General features: G+C 41.5%; 1 protein-coding gene across 2 annotated transcripts in view; it reads right to left on the reverse strand.

Annotated features, from left to right (window-relative positions):
- Positions 1-17306, reverse strand: part of EML6 (EMAP like 6) — a 321992-nt gene extending 304686 nt beyond the window's left edge. For both annotated transcript variants that reach the window (XM_024215452.2, XM_026653192.2), the window contains exon 1: positions 17110-17306. In XM_024215452.2, coding sequence (XP_024071220.1) covers positions 17110-17306 — 197 coding nt within the window. The remainder of the gene's footprint in view (positions 1-17109) is intronic.
- Positions 17307-17798: the final 492 nt, after the last annotated feature.

A 17798-nucleotide genomic window follows, 5' to 3' on the forward strand; every position in this document is an offset into this window, starting at 1 on the left:
CTTGCTGGGCTGTCATCTGTACTCTGGTAGCCTCTTGTTGGGCCGCAGTGGCCTGAATCAACGCCTTCACTACGTCCTCCATTTTTATTTTTATTTTTTGCGATTTACCTTGCCCTGAGAGGGCTTGCCACAGCGCCTCACTGCATCCCACCCCTGACACCACGTGTGGCAAAGTACCCCCTTCTCCTCAGCAGGCTCAGTCCTTTTTAGCCTTGGAGACCCAGGCTTGGGCAAAGCAAAACCCTGTAGGTAGCACAGGGGCTGGCTATATTCCTTCCCTCAGTCAGTCCCTTGTGCTTGTTTGTCTTCCCTTCTGGGGACAGAGTGCGGCCTTCCTTGCTGGAAGGGCTCAGAGCCTTGCTGCTCCTAACTTACTGGCAGCTTCCCTGGTTCCCTCACTCTCTCTCCCTCCCCTTCCACGCCGGGGAGGGTTTAAAAAGGTCCCAAGCAGTTGGAGCCAGCTGAACCTAATTAGTTCCCTAGTAACCCCTTGCCCAACTGAACCTTATTTCCCCATGGTTCTCTCTCTGCAGTGGCTTGGGAGAGGCCTTTTTAACCCCCTGGGACTGATTACTACCCCCCACCCTTTGTAGCTGTTTGTCCTGGGTTTGCCACACAAGATTCGATGTTCTTCTAAAATATATGCTTTAAGGATTATTTTGGTGAAATTCTACACCCTACAGGCGGATAGACTAGATAAATCACAATGGTCCCTTCTGGCCTTGGAATCTATTAATCCTTTCCCGGATGTTTCTCTCCTGATCACATCAATGAAAAATCTCCACATGTAGGAGAGCAGAATGCCAGATGGCTCTGAGGGGAGAGTTCTGTATTATGTGTTTAACACTGCCATATAGTTGCAGGGAGAGGTGAGAGTGTGGCAGTAAATATCCTGGTGCAGTGTCAATAATGTCCCCCTTTCTGCCATCCAAATAGAGCAGATATGTTCTCAGTGATGTAACAAAGCTTCATGCAGAATTTCAAAAGGATTTCAAGGGGGCATAATTTTTTTTGGTGGTGGTGGTTTTATAACACCAGAGAAAGTAATGTAGTTATTATTTTTCTATTTTTTATTACAATTAGCTTTCGATCAATTCCCTCAACACTTAGGAGCAACAACATTATTTAGTTCAGGGCCAGGCAATGTTCCAATTTCTGTCTATAACAAGGTTTATTCTATATATAAAAATTTTAAACAACTTTCAAGTGGATGCTGTTTAAATGCAAGAAATACTAATTGAGACTCTGTCAAACAAGGACTTGATCATGCAAAGTACTGAAATCACTCTAGCTCCCATTGAAGTAAATGAAGGATCAAGGCCCCATGTTTTCAAAGCAGGATGCCAGGGATGTATCAACTTTGAAATCTGCACGTAAATAGGGATTAAACCTCTTTTTATGTATGATTAACACTGTATCCATTCACACTTAATTAAACAGTTATAAACATTTTAACTGGGCCTTTCAGATGTCCTGTGAGTCTGACTTCTGTTTATTTTTTTAATCTTTCTAACAAAAAAATCCTGATTTTTGAGATTTGAAAACATTCATTTCTAAACTGTTATGATATTGGTGATGTTTACAGTGTATTAATCATGTTAATTTTGATAATGAACGTTGTTAGATATAACCATTTCTATTTACACTGATGTCTGTTTTATAATTTTGTCAGATTAATATGTTGTTTGTATTATATATTTTACATGACAATGTGTAACTGATTTGCATGACTTTCAAAATGATGGTTTGTACAACATATTTTGCAAGACAAGTTGATAGAGATAGCATTAATCAAAAGGACTTTCTTATAGTTTGGACAGTTACACAATTCCGCACTTCACTACCTAAGCTTTAAGCAAGCATCTACTCCTAAAGTTTGTCTCCTGAACCTTGAGAAGTCCACAGGAAGGGAGATGCTCTCCTAGGTCTACAGGAGAATAATCTCTTCTGTGCATTGTCTAAATTGTGTAACATGGGAGCTCTTCTCTTGGCCCTCCTGCAGACCTTAACAAACCCCTTTGTTCACAGACCCCCTGACTCCAGACTAATTTCCCATCTGTAAAATATAAGCACGTAAGTTTTATAATCACACATTTTATACACAAATTTATACACACAACATTTTAGACTACTAAAATTTAAGTTGAAGATTTTTTTAATTGATGCTTAAAATAGGGCTCCGAAATCTGTAATTAGGCATCCAAGTGGACTGATTTTCAAAAAGTGTTAAGCACCCAGCAGCTTCCAATTTAGTCTTGGGGATGGGACAGAAGGTATTTGCCTAAGATCTAAAGGAGGGGACAGAGACTGGCTGAGGGTTTCAAGTGTGGAGCTGGCTATGGAACAGGGAAACTGGGAAGCCACTGAAGCAATTATGTCTGCTCTGTTTAAAACTTTACACTTCCAGCACAGTGGAAGTGGCATTCATGCTTTAGCTTTTCAGGATGCCAGGCTCCTACAGTTTCATATTGAAAGCTTTGAGTAGCAGATGGAGCTCTTGTACCATTGAGAATCAGACCTGTCTCCTCAATCTCATGCTATTATCATCACTTGTGAACACTGCTCACTGGCAACTGACAAATCCACATATAGTGATATCCAACAACTGGCAACGTTCATTATTGCAGCAACTAACTTAAGTTGTGAAGGAAGACTTGCTTTCTTTGAATAACACAACCGAGCACAAAAATATTTTTGATTCTTTAAAGTCATTTTGATCACTATTGCAGATTCCTCTGAGGAAATTATCCTCTATTACAACTGAAGGAGCCATGTAATTGATGGGGAAAGATACTGGACACAGTATTCTTGCGACAAATGATGAGTTCCAAATGTGCAATTTTTTCATTGAGTCATCCATCAGCAGGCTTTGTGAAGAAATAAATTGAAATGTGATGAGGTCATGACTACAGCACTTAAAACTGTCCACTACATTTAAACAAAAGCACTGAACCATCAGCAGTTTTGTAGTTTCTTAGAAGACATCAAGAATGAATATACCGATCTTGCTTTGAATATGTCTGTTGGCACAATAAAGGACACATTTAGGTCTCGAAAAGCATATGAAACATTAAATGGTCAAAATACACATATTATGGGGAGGAACAGGAAAACCTTGGAAGCAGTAATGTCAACAAAGACCAAGTAGATGATAGTGGACAAAAGTTTGAAAGGGATTTGCAATGCCATATGGCTTTCCTAAATAAAATAAAATAAAATAAAATAAGCCAATGTGATTTGGATATATATACAAAGGCATCATGTTATAATGCATCTAGAATAGTTCAGGCAGTTCTGTATACCACATTACCAGACAGACATTCACCAATCGAAATATCAGAAAAACACAATAATAAAATTAGGAGGATGGAGGGATTGGTTTATGAGAAAGAGTAAAGAGGCTAATATATTTAACTTGACTAAGCAACAAATAAGGAACAACGTGATAACAGTCTACAAATGTTTGAAGGGGACAAAGATCAAGAAGAAAAAGAAATTATGTACAGTAATACAAGTGATAACTAGATAGAACGGGATAAAATGAAGAAAGGGAAAATTTAGGCCTAATATTAGAAAATATTTCCTAACTGTGAGATGGTATTAGGCTGAGTCTTAGGGTGACAGTGGAAACTTTATCTGTTGAGGCTTAAAACTAGATGGGGCAAATCAATAGAAATATACTTTGGATAATAGTCTTATAGCAGAGTATGGACTGTGTGATGGAGGTGGATAAAAGCCCTACACTGGAACAGGGTAAGGAGCTAAAGCCAGCCTGCCTGCCTTCTGAAAACAGAAAAATGAATAATACAGTTGAGTTTTCTAATATACCAATAATGACAAAAGCACAACTAATTTTCTTCTGACTTTAGTGCCCTAGAAAGACAACCCTCTTCTTCAGGAGTGATGTAGCTGAAAGAGAATGCTGAAGAAATAGTGTCTTTCCACAGCTTCAAAAATTTCCTTTCAACCTAACATTTCATTGCAAACTAAATACTTTGTGTAACCCAGTTTATTTTGCTTGCAGTCTTATACATATTTTTACAGACATAAATATTTTATAACAATGTTATTAATAATAAAGAAAATGTTACAAGTTTTTAAAAAGCAGTGTCAGCCAAAGTGCAAACATCCAAATAAATCACTGAAACTTAAATATAAACAGAATTTGGTCCAGTTCGTTTTTGAGTTTAAAGGTCATGTTTTCAAAAAAACAAAAACTACATAACCAAAAACAATGCTCAATTGATCCAACCAAAGGGAAAAAATGTAATTTTGAACACTTTCACTTCTTTTGTCTAGTATTGATATTGCATCATTTGATATGTATTTTACTGAAACATAGGTGGGATCTTCATCCTGGTTCTGTCTCCTTTAGGGTGGGCAATGGACCAGAGCTGCTTAAAGGGGCTCTAAAGCCCAGGTTGTAGCTGGCAGAGTCTCCGGGCACAGACACTGAGGAAGAAAGCCATAAATTTGTCTTCTGAGGAGGGCCACATCACAAGCTCCAGTGTAAAGGTAAATGGGGGCTAAAAGGGTGTGTGCATGGCACGGGCTGTGGAGATTCAGGGCAGTGATGCAGCCTGTATGGCAGCCTGGGGAGGCTGATATAACTTAGACAGGGATTCATGGTAAAATTATGCTGGGGGCCTCTCCAGGCCACAGAGTGGCTCAGGATTGGGATGGAACAAAGGTCATCTAAGCTACTTTGACCCCCTTTCTTCGAGCTGAGAGTTGTGTTGAGAGCTCTTAGCAGAGAATTTCATCCCTAGTCCACAACTCAGGTTTATGAAATTGTTTGAAATGGTTATACCTAGTGCCGGGGTGGTCAAACATTTTGGCCTGAGGGCCATATGGAAATTGTATGGCGGGCCATGAATGCTCACGAAATTGCAGGTGGGGTTTGGGAGGGGGTGAGAGCTCTGGCTGGAGGTGTGGGCTCTGGGGTGGGGCCAGAAATGAGGAGTGTGTGGGGAGGGAGCTCCGGGTTGGGGGGGGGGTGAGGGCTCTGGGGGGGGGGCTGGGGATGAGGTCTTTGGGGTACAAGAAGAGGCTCTGGGCTGGGACCGAGGGGCTCGGAGGGCAGGAGGGGGATCAGGGATGGGGCAGCTGTTGGGGCATGGGGGGTGAGGCTCTGGCTTGGGGTGAGGGCTCGGGGGGGGGGCTGGAGATGAGGTGCTTGGGGTACAAGAGGGGGCTCTGGGCTGGGATTGAGGGATTACGAGGGCGGGAAGGGGATCAGGGCTGTGGCAGTGGATCGGGGCACAGGGCAGGCTCAGGGGTGCAGGCTTTGGGTGGCGCTTACCACAAGCAGCTCCCGGAAGCATGCCCCCCGCCCCGGCTCTGAGGCATGGCCAGGTGACTCTGCACACTGTCCTGTCCACAGGCACTGCCCCCGGAGCTCCCATTGGCCATGGTTCCTGGCCAATGGGAGCTGCGGGGGCGGCACCTTTGGACGGGGCAGCACGCAGAGCTGCCTGGCCACTCCTCCACATAGGAGCCAGAGGGGGGTCACGCCAGCTGCTTCCTGGGAGCCATGAGGAGCGGGGAAAGCCCCCGACCCTGCTCCCCGGCTGGAGCCCTGGAGCAGGGTAAACCCCCAACCCCGCTCCCCAGCGGGAACTGAGGGCCAGATTAAATGGTCTCACAGGCTGGATGTAGCCCGTGGACCGTAGCTTGCCCATCCCTGACCCAGTGTATAGAGTAGCCAGGCAAACTGTTTCAGCCTTGCTTGAAGATTGTTTTAAAATAATTCTTTCGGCACAGTGCTCATATAGATAGCCTTAATAAAGGCCAAACATAATGCCCTTTTACACAAGTGAAAGAGAAATAAGTATATCCCCAATTAAGGCCCTACCCATAATGAGATCAGCATAGGGCTAGATTAAGCCAGGGGCATTATAGGCTCACATCTAGGATCCCATCTGCTGGACTCATGTGATTACATTAAAAAAAAAAAAGGTTTTAAGTTTCTAGCCTTCATGGTTAAAAAAAAAAACTTGGGGAAAAAATGAATCAAGAATACCCCATTCAGAGCAATCAGCCTGAATCACAGGGTTGGAAGGGACCTCAGGAGGTCATCTAGTCCAACCCCCTGCTCAAAGCAGGACCAATCCCCATACAGATTTTTGTCCCAGATCCCTAAATGGCCCCCTCAAGAATTGAACTCACAACCCTGGGTTTAGCAGGCCAATGCTCAAACCACTGAGCTATCCCTCCCCCTGAGTGTGCAGAGAGCCTGAAACAATAGCTTTAAGAAGTATGAATTGCCCTAATTCATTTCAATGGGTTATCAATTGCAACACCAGCTACTCTTGGGGCCCCACCAATACCACCCCTCCTCAACAGAAGATTCTGTGCATGGCAGAGGAAGAATGCAGCAGCGGGACCTGCTGTGATAACTGGGCCTACAAATGTATCTTACCTGTGAGCTCACCTGTGAGAAATTTTATGAAGTGTCACAATAACCTATAACAATAAATGTTGATGACAGAAGGTGCAAATCAGAGACAGAAAGACTGAACAAAAAGGCCTACTGATATAATCCAAGGACTAGTCATGCCTGGTAAACAAGAGAGGTGTTGCACCAGAAATCCATGGATGAAAATTGGTGCATCAGAAATTAGGCCTAATTGGTGGACAAAATGAGGGAACGGGCTTCACTCTCTTTTGGAATCCTTAAAAAAAATGTGAGACTTTGGAGGGAAAATCTGGCTACCGTGACACTGGCTGACTGAAAGAAGGGGAAGGAGCAAGCTTCATCATAATTACTGCCAGCCCGCCATCTTCTGGGACCTGACACCTTCTTCGTCTTAATCATGAGAGACACCCTGACCAGACAGGACCAAAGAAAGGGAGCCGGATGATACTGATACCTCCACCAGCTCTAGCTAAATCCCAAACACCACCTGGAATGTGAGACTTTGTCTCCCCCTTCTACCCCATACGTGTCCTTTTCCTTCCCTTTCCTAATTCTCCTTTTTCCTTCTGTCTAATAAGAGTTTGACTTAGCCATCCAAAAATGTCTTTTTTTGCAACCCTTCTGTAACCCTGTGACTAGAAAGGCAGCTAAAAGCAATGTCCTAAACAGCCCAATGCTAGTATACATTTGCCAGGTCTTGGAGTGTCTGACAAGACAGCATGCTGTGCCTGTGTTTTTCCAGCAGTGAGGCTGCAAGTTAGAGTCAACACCTGGGTTAGAAGATGCATTCTCTATCTTTGCCGTTCTTTTCTGCCCCCTTATTGTGTGTGTTCATCTTGTTTTGTCTTAAAGGAAGCAGAATCGAACTATAACAACAGCAACAACAAGACCTCCAGCCCATCTCAACTAACTTCTTCTCTTTTCCTCAAAAGGATGGTTATCCTCATATTTAATGCCATCTAAGAGATTGTCAAACAAGGGGATTTTTCCTTCTAAACTCTCTCCAGCTAAAGGGAAAGGGCACAAGGGACATTGTTAAAATTAAAGCTTTATTAATACCCTACATTTCAAATGCTTTAACTCATTTTCCTTTTTCTGTATCTTTAGTAAAAGGTTAAAGGGATTCTTAATGGTGTGTTTGCCATGGTACTAACCAGGCTGAAGTCTCTATACACCGAACTTCTAACCTTATTTAACATTATTTAATGTTGGACAGTGTCAGGGTCATAACAGCTTTGACCCCATATATTCCATCCAAATTAATACAAAGTCCCCTTGCTTGTCTCTGCCCCTGAAGAAAGGAGAGCCCCCTCTCACTCCAAGTGAGGATGTGGTCCAGGCCATGGGTGGCCACACATCATGGTGTGCCTAGGGTCCCATACTGACTTAATCTGACCCTGGATCAGAACCATGATAGCTACAAGCTACAAACATGTTTACACACAGTTGTTGCTAACAGCTAGCATAGCTTCCCTGACCAGTATGAACAGGAATTATTTTTCAAAACAGTATGTTAACCATGTCAGAAAACCATTCCAGAGACAACCTGCAGAAATCAGGGAAGCCACTAAAACTCTGCTAGCAACAACCTTGCTTAAGCATAGTTGTAGTTGGCATGGATCTTGTCCCAGTGTGGACAAAGGCCCAAGAGTAATTAAGCAATACATATACTCATCCTTCTGTGTATAAAAGAAGAGGCAGAAGAAGAGGAAAGAGGCTTAATTTCAAGGGTGATACAGTAACTAATTTACCTAATCATGCTTCCCAGTTTCCACAACTTGGGGAACTAAGTTGAAAGATCCTTTAGGTTTACTACCACTAATATTCAGAGAACAATTAGATAGGGATATAAAAGACAAGGTTATGGAAAATGGCCACTGACTACTAATTATGTGGCTGGCTCTGATTCAAGATTTTGACTATCCTTTCATAATTTGTATGATATGTCCTTTTAAGATATGTAATGTTATTGTGAAAGAGGCAATGTGGTCTAGTGGTCTGTACTGGGATCAAAAAAATCCTTAAATTCTAATTGTAATTATTGTTATTAGAAACTGGAGACATTTATAACCTCTCTGTCTCTCTTACTACAGATTACCAAGTAACTGATTTACTAAATCTTATGCATGGGGCCCTTTGTTTTCAGTTTTTATTTTATTTAATTTTTCCCAGGAAAATATCAGTGTTTATTACTACAACAACAAAAACAGGTGAAAATCAGTGCAAAAAACTATTAATAATATTCTGGGTAAATATTGGGGTTTATTCTGGTGGACGGGAAAAGTATTCAGTGGATTAATGCTTTGAATTCCTTTCATCAATGTGGTTTGCTGCAGAACTAAAACAGAACTCAAAACACAATGCCACCTCTGAGTTTAAGAAAACAATATATCTCTAATCCCCAAATAAAACTTTTCATTTGAATAAACAGTTTACTGTTGTAGACTTAGAACTATTAGCCTATAAATATTTACATTTAATAATTAGGCCACCCCATTTGCAGCACATACACTCAACTTCATCCTTTTCTCCTGTTTTTGTTTCTGTTTTTAAACTTTTGAATACTTCCTTGTGTTCTGAAACATAATTTTGATACAGATTTTCATTTTCTTCCCATTTTAGTATGTCAAATCTTTAAACCATGATCTGCTAACAGCTCAGGGCTGGCCTTACCATGAGGCAAACTGAGGCAGCCGCTTCAGGTGCCAGACTGTGGGGGCCGCCACTAGGACCGAAAGTGTAGAAAATTGTATCTGCTGCTGGTGCATATGTATTCTCTCTGCTCTAGATGCACAGAGATGGTGGAGTGCTGTGCTGGAGGAAGGAGGGCACAAGAGACATAACAGGCAGGCAGGAGAAAAGGTGAGAGGGAATAACAGAAAGCAGCAGGAGCCGCAGGGAGAGAGAGGAGGAGGAGCCTCTTATGTACCTCTCTAGCACCCCCAGGAGCCTGGACTGATTAACACCAGCTTCTCAGGGAGCTTCCTATTTACTGCTGCTTCCCTGAACCCACTTGAGGAGAACAGGCAGTCAACTGAAGTAGTAGGAGACAGTTAAGCCCTTAAGACGCTGATATCTTCCCTCACTCAGGCCCTGCTACCAGCCTGCTTATTTGTCCCCTTCAACTGAGTGTTGAGAGCCACTATAGCTGGCACAGAACAGCAGTCATGAGTGAAAGAAGAAAACACCCCTCTAGGGCAGCATTCAGGAAAAAAAAGAAAGCAAAGGAAGCTTTTCTATCTAAGCAGGAAGGATCTCTCCTGAGATACATAGACACAAATGTTCATGATGAGCCTTCCGGCCCCAGTGAGGATGTGAGCGGTGAGGAGATGCCTGATCTTCCAGTCAGTCAGAGTGCAGGTGACTTGGCAGCTACTGCAGCATCCATATCTCCTTCTCAAATGGATGTAACCATGCACATTCCAGAAGAAAAGTGTAGATCAGAGAAGAGTGTGGTGGAGGCACACGAACAGCTGCTGCTGAGTTTAGTTCCTTAAGTCTAGATGATCCAGGACTGTGGACCCACTTGAGCAGTAGCCTGAGGGACTTCTTTGTACTGCATGGGCCACAGCAAGTGAAAAACTTCATGTTCCCCAAAGACAATGAAAATAGAAGTTTCCATCCAACACATTACTGGTGTGAAATCCCCAATGGTGACAAAGTGGAGAGGCCATGGCTTATGTACTCAAAAACCCAGAATGCTGCATACTGTTTTTGTTGCAAACTCTTCCAGTCTAATGTTCCAGCCACATTGGGTTCTACAAGAACAAAGGACTGGAAAAATATGGCTAGAAATCTGGTATGTCATGAGAAGGCAACAAGTCACCAGAGAGCATTCCATAGGTGGAAAGAGCTTGAGATGAGACTAAGGTTAAAGGCCACCATAGATGATCAGCATCAAGAGAAGATTGCATCAGAGTCTCTTTACTAGCAAAATGTTCTGAAAAGGCTCATTGCCATTGTGAGAATGCTTGCTACCCAAAACCTAGCACTGCGTGGCATTTCAGATCAGCTGTATGTGCCAAACAATCGAAACTTCCTTAAAATTGTGGAGCTGATGGCTGAGTTTGATGCTGTACTCCAGGAGCATCTAAGAAGAGTCACCACCCAAGAAATGTACACACACCACTACCTTGGAAAAACAATTCAAAATGAGATCATACAGTTACTGGCAACAAAAGTCAAACAGAAGATTGTGGCAGTTGGTTACTCCAGCACTTGCACCAGGAAATTGTCCCCTACACTTTCCAAAAACTTCCTGGATTGTCTGTGCACCGCTGTATTGCTCTCCCAGCAGATATCAGGGTGATTGAAGTCTCCCATGAGAACCAGGGCCTGTGATCTAGTAACTTCTGTTAGTTGCCAGAAGAAAGCCTGATCCACCTCATCCCCCTGGTGTGGTGGTCTATAGCAGACTCCTACCATGACATCATCTTGTTCATTTTAAGAACACTTTCACTGCCGATTTGACAAAACACAAACAAGGTACCAATGTAAGATTTCTAAAGATAGCTATGGCTCTCGACCCAAGGTTTAAGAATCTGAAGTGCCTTCCAAAATCTGAGAGGGATGAGGTGTGGCGCATGCTTTCAGAAGTCTTAAAAGAGCAACACTCCAATGTGGAAACTACAGAACCCGAACCACCAAAAAAGAAAATCAACCTTGTGCTGGTGGCATCTGACTCAGATAATGAAAATGAACCTGTGTTGGTCTGCATTGCTTTGGATTCTTATCGAGCAGAACCTGTCATCAGCATGGACGCTTGCCCCCTGGAATGGTGGTTGAAGCATGAAGGGACATATGAATCTTTACGGCATCTGGCATGTAGATACCTTGTGATTCTGGCTACAACAGTGCCATGAGAACACCTGTTCTGACTGTCAGGTGACATTGTAAACAAGAACCGGGCCGTATTATCTCCTGAAAATGTAAACAAACTTGTTTATTTGAGCGATTGGCTTAACAAGAAGTAGGACTGAGTGGACTTGCAGGCTCTAAAATTTTACATTGTTTTATTTTTGAATGCAGTTTTTGTACATAATTCTACATTTGTAAGGTCAACTTTCATGATAAAGAGATTGCACTACAGTACTTCTATTAGGTGAATTGAAAAATACTATTTCTGTTGTGTTTTTTACAGTGCAAATACTTGTAATCAAAAATAAATATAAAGTGAGCACGGTACACTTTGTATTCTGTGTTGTAATTGAAATCAATATACACCTCTACCTCGATATAACGCTGTCCTCGGGAGCCAAAAAATCTTACCGCGTTATAGGTGAAACCGCGTTATATTGAACTTGCTTTGATCCACCAGAGCACGCAGCCCTGCCCCCCTGGAGCACTGCTTTACCGTGTTATATCCGAATTCGTGTTATACTGGGTCGCGTTATATCGGGGTAGAGGTGTATTTGATAATGTAGAAAACATCCAAAAATATTTAAATAAATGGTATTCTATTATTGTTCTTCCTGAGTCTTTTCTTTTGAATGGAAACAGTTTGGGGGTTACCATTAAAACTGTAACAGGGAATTATTTCTATTATTCAATGAGCTGTACCAACTGGTACCACTTGCCTACCCCAAAGTAAGTTGCATTTCAGTGGTGCTCTATGTGCATTGGTTGCTATTAAACTCACCATAAACTACAGGTCAGTTTTTCCTAAAGGTAGCATAGGAAATAACTATAGTAGCTTGGTTATTATTGTGTGATGAACATTCGCCGGCAGGTACCATTATAGAAAATAATAACTGTATGTAAAGTTTGTTAAGTACTTTAGAATCTTTGGGCATAAGAGACACCATGTAAACGTAACATATTATTACAATATGCAATTTTTAAAATATTGTACTTTATCCAATGAAACAAAGATGGTTTGACTCAAGGTGGTTGATGGCCATGACTTTGTCTTCATTTTTTTTCTCTAAAAAATATATCTCCAGGAACAAGTGGCATTGGTTCAAGCATCACATTTATTTTTCACAACCCTAGCAACCCAGCAAAAATGTGTAGTCATTCTCTAATATGTTATCTATCTTCTGAAATAATCACTGTAAGAAATAAACCAAACCTTCATCTACTCACTCAACCCATTAAATCCCATCACCGGTGGCACGTCAATATTTTATAATCTGTCTTAACCTCCTAGCCTGTCAGCACAATGGAACACATATACCAGAGTACTTACAGAGTTGTTCTGACAAATCCCACATTATTATTAAGTTGCAGTTTCTCTCACATAAATAACATGGTTTGTTACCAGAGGTTAGCAGGTTGGCTTTTTAGTTAATATCCAGAGGCACAGAATACTATAATAAAACTATAGTAAATGTGGTGTGATTTGTGGTTTCCTGCCTCACAGCTGATTTATTTTTTCCCCAGCTAGAATACAAATGTAGTCTTGTAGATGTATAATATTATATTATTTTGGTATTCAAGAGATCAGTCAAGGCAAACACAGTTACGATTCATACTGTGTTTTAAGAACTGCAGAAACAACAAAACCAATGTGATTTATAAAAATCTCTCATAACTTCAAAGCTGTTAGGAAACTGTTAAATACTGTAGAAGTTCTTGGAAATGTAGTTTAGATCTAGAAATCCAAAAATTCTGACTATGTTGCTGCCAAAGTTTGAGAAGATTGTATTTTGTTGTGGAACATAAACAATGAGATGAGAGACAATGGAGTTACTCTAGAGATGAATTTGATCAATTAGAACCCAAAATGTTAAGTATCTGTTTTTACAGACTAACTATGCAATTTCAGACACTGCACCAATTTAAAAAATAATCAAATTATCAACTGCATTTAAAGAAGTATACAAAAAAAATCTAAACTGATTAAATTTATATTTTAATTATTTCCCATGGTAAACTTCTTTTTGGTATGGAAAGATTGCAGAAATTTACTATTCTGGACATCCTCAGACTAAAGTAGGAGAGACAGTGTGGCCTAAGAGTACAACACTAAACTGGGACTCCGGCCACTTGGGTTCTATTCCTGGTTCTACCACTGGCCTACTAAGTGACAATTCAATTAAAAGTAGAATGCCAGCAATGTCCCTCTGCCATGTACATTGGCCAAACCGGACAGTCTCTACGCAAAAGAATAAATGGACACAAATCTGATATCAGGAATTATAACATTCAAAAACCAGTAGGAGAACACCTCAATCTCCCTGGTCATTCAATAACAGACTTAAAAGTGGCAATTCTTCAACATAAAAAACTTCAGAAACAGACTCCAACGTGAAACTGCAGAACTGGAATTAATTTGCAAACTGGACACCATCAATTTAGGCCTGATTAAAGACTGGGAGTGGATGAGTCATTACAAAACCTAATTTCCCCATACTAATTTCCCCCTACTGTTACTCACACCTTCTTGTTAACTGTTTGATATGGGCCACCCTCATTACCACTACAAAAGTGATTTTTCCTCTCTTGGTATTCTACTGTTAATTGAATTGTCTCTTTAGACTGACCCCCCACTTGGTAAGGCAACTCACATCTTTTGATGTACTATATGTATATATACCTGCTACTGTATTTTCCACTCCATGCATCTGATGAAGTGGGTTCTAGCCCACGAAAGCTTATGCCCAAATAAATCTGTTAGTCTCTAAGGTGCCACAAGGACTCCTCATTTTTTTTATAATTAAAGAGGCTCTTGTTTAACTTAGCCCAGTGTTTCCCAAACTTGGGACGCCGCTTGTGTAGGGAAAGCCCCTGGCAGGCCGGGCCGGTTTGTTTACCTGCCGCGTCTGCAGGTCCGGCCGATCGCCAATGGGAGCTGCTGGAAGTGGCGGCCAGTATGTCCCTCGGCCTGCGCCGCTTCCAGCAGCCCCCATTGGCCAGGAGCAGCGAACCGCGGCCAGTGGGAGACGCGATCGGCCAGACCTGCGGATGCGGCAGGTAAACAAACCAGCCCAGCCCGCTAGGGTCTTTCCCTACACAAGCAGCGTGCCAAGTTTGGGAAACACTGACTTAGCCAAAAATGAACTGTATCCACTGCATGATGTTGGCACAAAGCCAAAGACAGGGCAATTTGTGAACTAGTGAAAGTACAATGAATTTAATTTATTTTAACATGTGACCTTTTCACTATGGAAAAACATTCATGCCCATGACTTTGGTAAACACTGCAAAGTGGGATGGTAACTGTCACTCTCTATGAATGTTTTTATAGGGTTCATCAACTCTCATAAAAACAGTACATCCCTGAAAGCTTTCGCTACAAATGGAGTAGATAGGAACCTATGGAAGCAGAAAAACCACACATTCCAAGGCCTTCATACTGATTTTGCAGTATTTTCCAAAGTATAAAGTTTCATTTTAAAAAAATGTTACAAATCCCTTTAGTTACAATGAACTTTCATATTGCAAATTTATGCACTGTTGTCATGAGTCTGGACATAGAAAAAGTAAAACAATTGCACTAATTGAAATACTGGAGAACTATTCCCCATTCATCTCAATAAGATGTTGGCTCTGACGCCTAACTGTGACAATTTAAATGTTAGCATTTATTACGCACTTCACTGCTTATCATACCAGTAAACATCCAGTTAAAAAGTGGTTATATTGGATGCTGTGCCTGAATTCTCTATTAATGAGAATCACAAAACGTAACAAAGGAATAAAAGCATCAAGTATTACAAATGCAAAAAGAAAAATATTCTATCAGAATATATGTGGGGAGGGGTTCTCAGCAGAAGACTTGTCTTTTCCTAAACCCCACATCACAGCAACTTTCCTTGGCCATGAGGAGATACATGGAACTCCTATTTGGACCCCACTGATGCTGCTATTTACTTGGCAACAGAGCAATGCAAAATACTCCTGCCACCTCCAGGAGTGGAACATGCTGACTCAGCAGAATTCTCAGCCCTAACGGCTCAGGAATTGAACTGTAGTTTCAAATCCCACCATATTACGCTAACCACAGGACCAGTCCTCAAACAGCTTTTTTATTTAAATAACTGATTTGCATACTACTATCCTTTAAAATTAGAATAAAACTGGCATGCAGTGTGAAAATGCCAATGCTGAACGCCTACATAGCCTTCCCCTGTTTTATCATCAAAATTTAGTACTTATGTAGTGTGCTGGAAACAATCCTTCCAAATGTTCCATAAATGACCAGCCATACAGTTTATACAATAGTAATCATCAGGACACTATTTCCTTAGCAGATGGAAATGCAACAAAATCAAAGCTTTGAATCAGTGTATTAAAATAAAACTCATATATACATTGCTAAATGTGGACCTTGATGTATTATACTTTCTAGCTTCTAAGGAATAAAATAAATTACCAGCCACATAAAAGGGAGGTACCAGGCATTTAATGAAGTACCATGGATGCATTTAAAAAGTTCATTCTGGTTTTAGAGGTAGTAGAATTTCAAGAAATAAAATTTAAATAAAGAATGCTGCATAGATTGGTAATACAAAGTTAATTTTGGTTTTATAGGTAAGTGCACCCAATGAAAGGAGGGAGGTAAATGAGCCAACTAACATATGTATGTGATAGTGAAAGACATCATGTTGTATAAGGTAGATGGATTTCTGTAAGCTATGACTCCAGTATGGTTATCCGATAATTGTAGTATTTGCATATTCAATGGCAAAACCCAGATGGACACCCACACATTCAATTGCTGGATATGTGTTTTCTGCAGCACTGTTGCACCATGATTCATCAGGTACTATTCTGAATTCCAGATTATTCTGCTTGAGTAGGAGAAGTTTCATCTATACTAAATTTAGGTGGTAAAAAAAGTGGTAGGTGGCCAACAGTTAGCTGGTTTCAGTAGTCCATGCAGCTTTTTTGTACTTAGTCCATGCAGCTTTTTTGTACTGGGGTCCAGATTTCTCTGGTGGAATAGTAGAAGCAAAACTTGTTCTCAGTTTTGTTGATACAATTTCTGTGTTTGTGAACAAAATTTGGCAGGATCCAGCTGAACACAGAAACTGAATCCAAGTTTTTGCAATGCTAGGGCACATCTTAAGGTACAGGAGGGGTGGCTAAACACATTCTCTATTTAGACAGTAGAATTTGAGAGACTGGGATGAAAACTTGGCTTAATCCAGGCTTCAGATGTTGAATCTGGATTTTTGTGGTTCTGTTGCAACAGAATGCACTGGCACACAATTTTTTTCCTGGGGCATGAGCAGCTAAACTTGTTCTTTGTTTAAGTGGAATTGGCAGTGTGGGAACCAAAAATTGGCTGGATTCAGGTGCCAGATTGAGGCATTTGTGATATTGGGATGTCTGGAGTCCAGATTTTATTGCTGTAAGAATAGCATATACACCATATTCTCTATTTAGACATTATAATTAAGGGACTGTGGACCGAAAATTGGCAGGGGTTTTGCAGTAAAGTTGTTGCACTACAGTTTTTTTGATTGTTGTTGTGGTGGTGGTGTTTTTCGTTTATTTGTTTGTGGTGCAGTAGGAGAGGCTAAACTCGTTTTCTATTCTGAGTTACAATTTGGGGGCTTCCGTACAAAAAAGATCAGCAGGATCCAGACAGATCCAAATTTCACCCAAACCTTTGATGAGAACCTGTGCTTCTCTCTAAAATTACAGAAACATGCTCAGAGGTGAGTAGAGGAGGAGGTATTTACTAGTCCTCCTCTCCCCCCCCCCATTAACCCCACCACACCAACTGTCTGCCCCCCCCTTACCTGATAATGTCATCGTTGTGTCCCAAGAAGAATTTCTGGGTGTGCTCTCTGGTGTTATAAATCACCCCGACTCCAGCCACGAAGTAAACCACCTCCTTGCCTGCCGTGTAGTACAGGTTGTTGCGGCACTGGTGACCCCTGTACCCGTAAACCCATTCCAGACGGAGCTGGCATCTAGGAGCTGTCCGATCCGCCATGATCACCAATCCCCACTCCCTCAAGCACACACAAAACCTAGTGCCGCACTCCCTTCCCCCCCCCCTTTAAAATTTTCCTCTCTTTTAAACGTTATCAATTCCTGCCTAGCAGCTGAATCTTCAGGTGCACTTTCCAATGCTGATTTTAATCAGAAAACACATTCACGGACCAGCTCTGCTGCTGCTGCCGTTGCTGCCGCGGCTGCTTCTGTTGTGCTGCCACCATAATCTTCTGTTCCCCGAGACAAGAAGCTGCTGCCTCCCCGCTGCTTTGCAGCCCAGACAACTTCTGGGGGGAGGAAGGGGGATAATGCACATACACGTAAATTAATACCACACAGGTCTTTTCTTTCCAAAGGCAAAGTAACTTGTGTATGTCACCACCACCTGCAGAAGAGTCCTGGCTGTGTCTCCGCTAATGCACTTTCATGTCTTCCTGCAAAAAGGCTTTCTGGATTTTTCCCTTTTAAAATTTATGTCAGTAGATTTAAA

This window comes from Terrapene carolina, unplaced genomic scaffold (genome assembly GCF_002925995.2).
Source record: "Terrapene carolina triunguis isolate 2854851 unplaced genomic scaffold, T_m_triunguis-2.0 Scaffold132, whole genome shotgun sequence".
Taxonomy (NCBI): domain Eukaryota; kingdom Metazoa; phylum Chordata; order Testudines; family Emydidae; genus Terrapene; species Terrapene triunguis.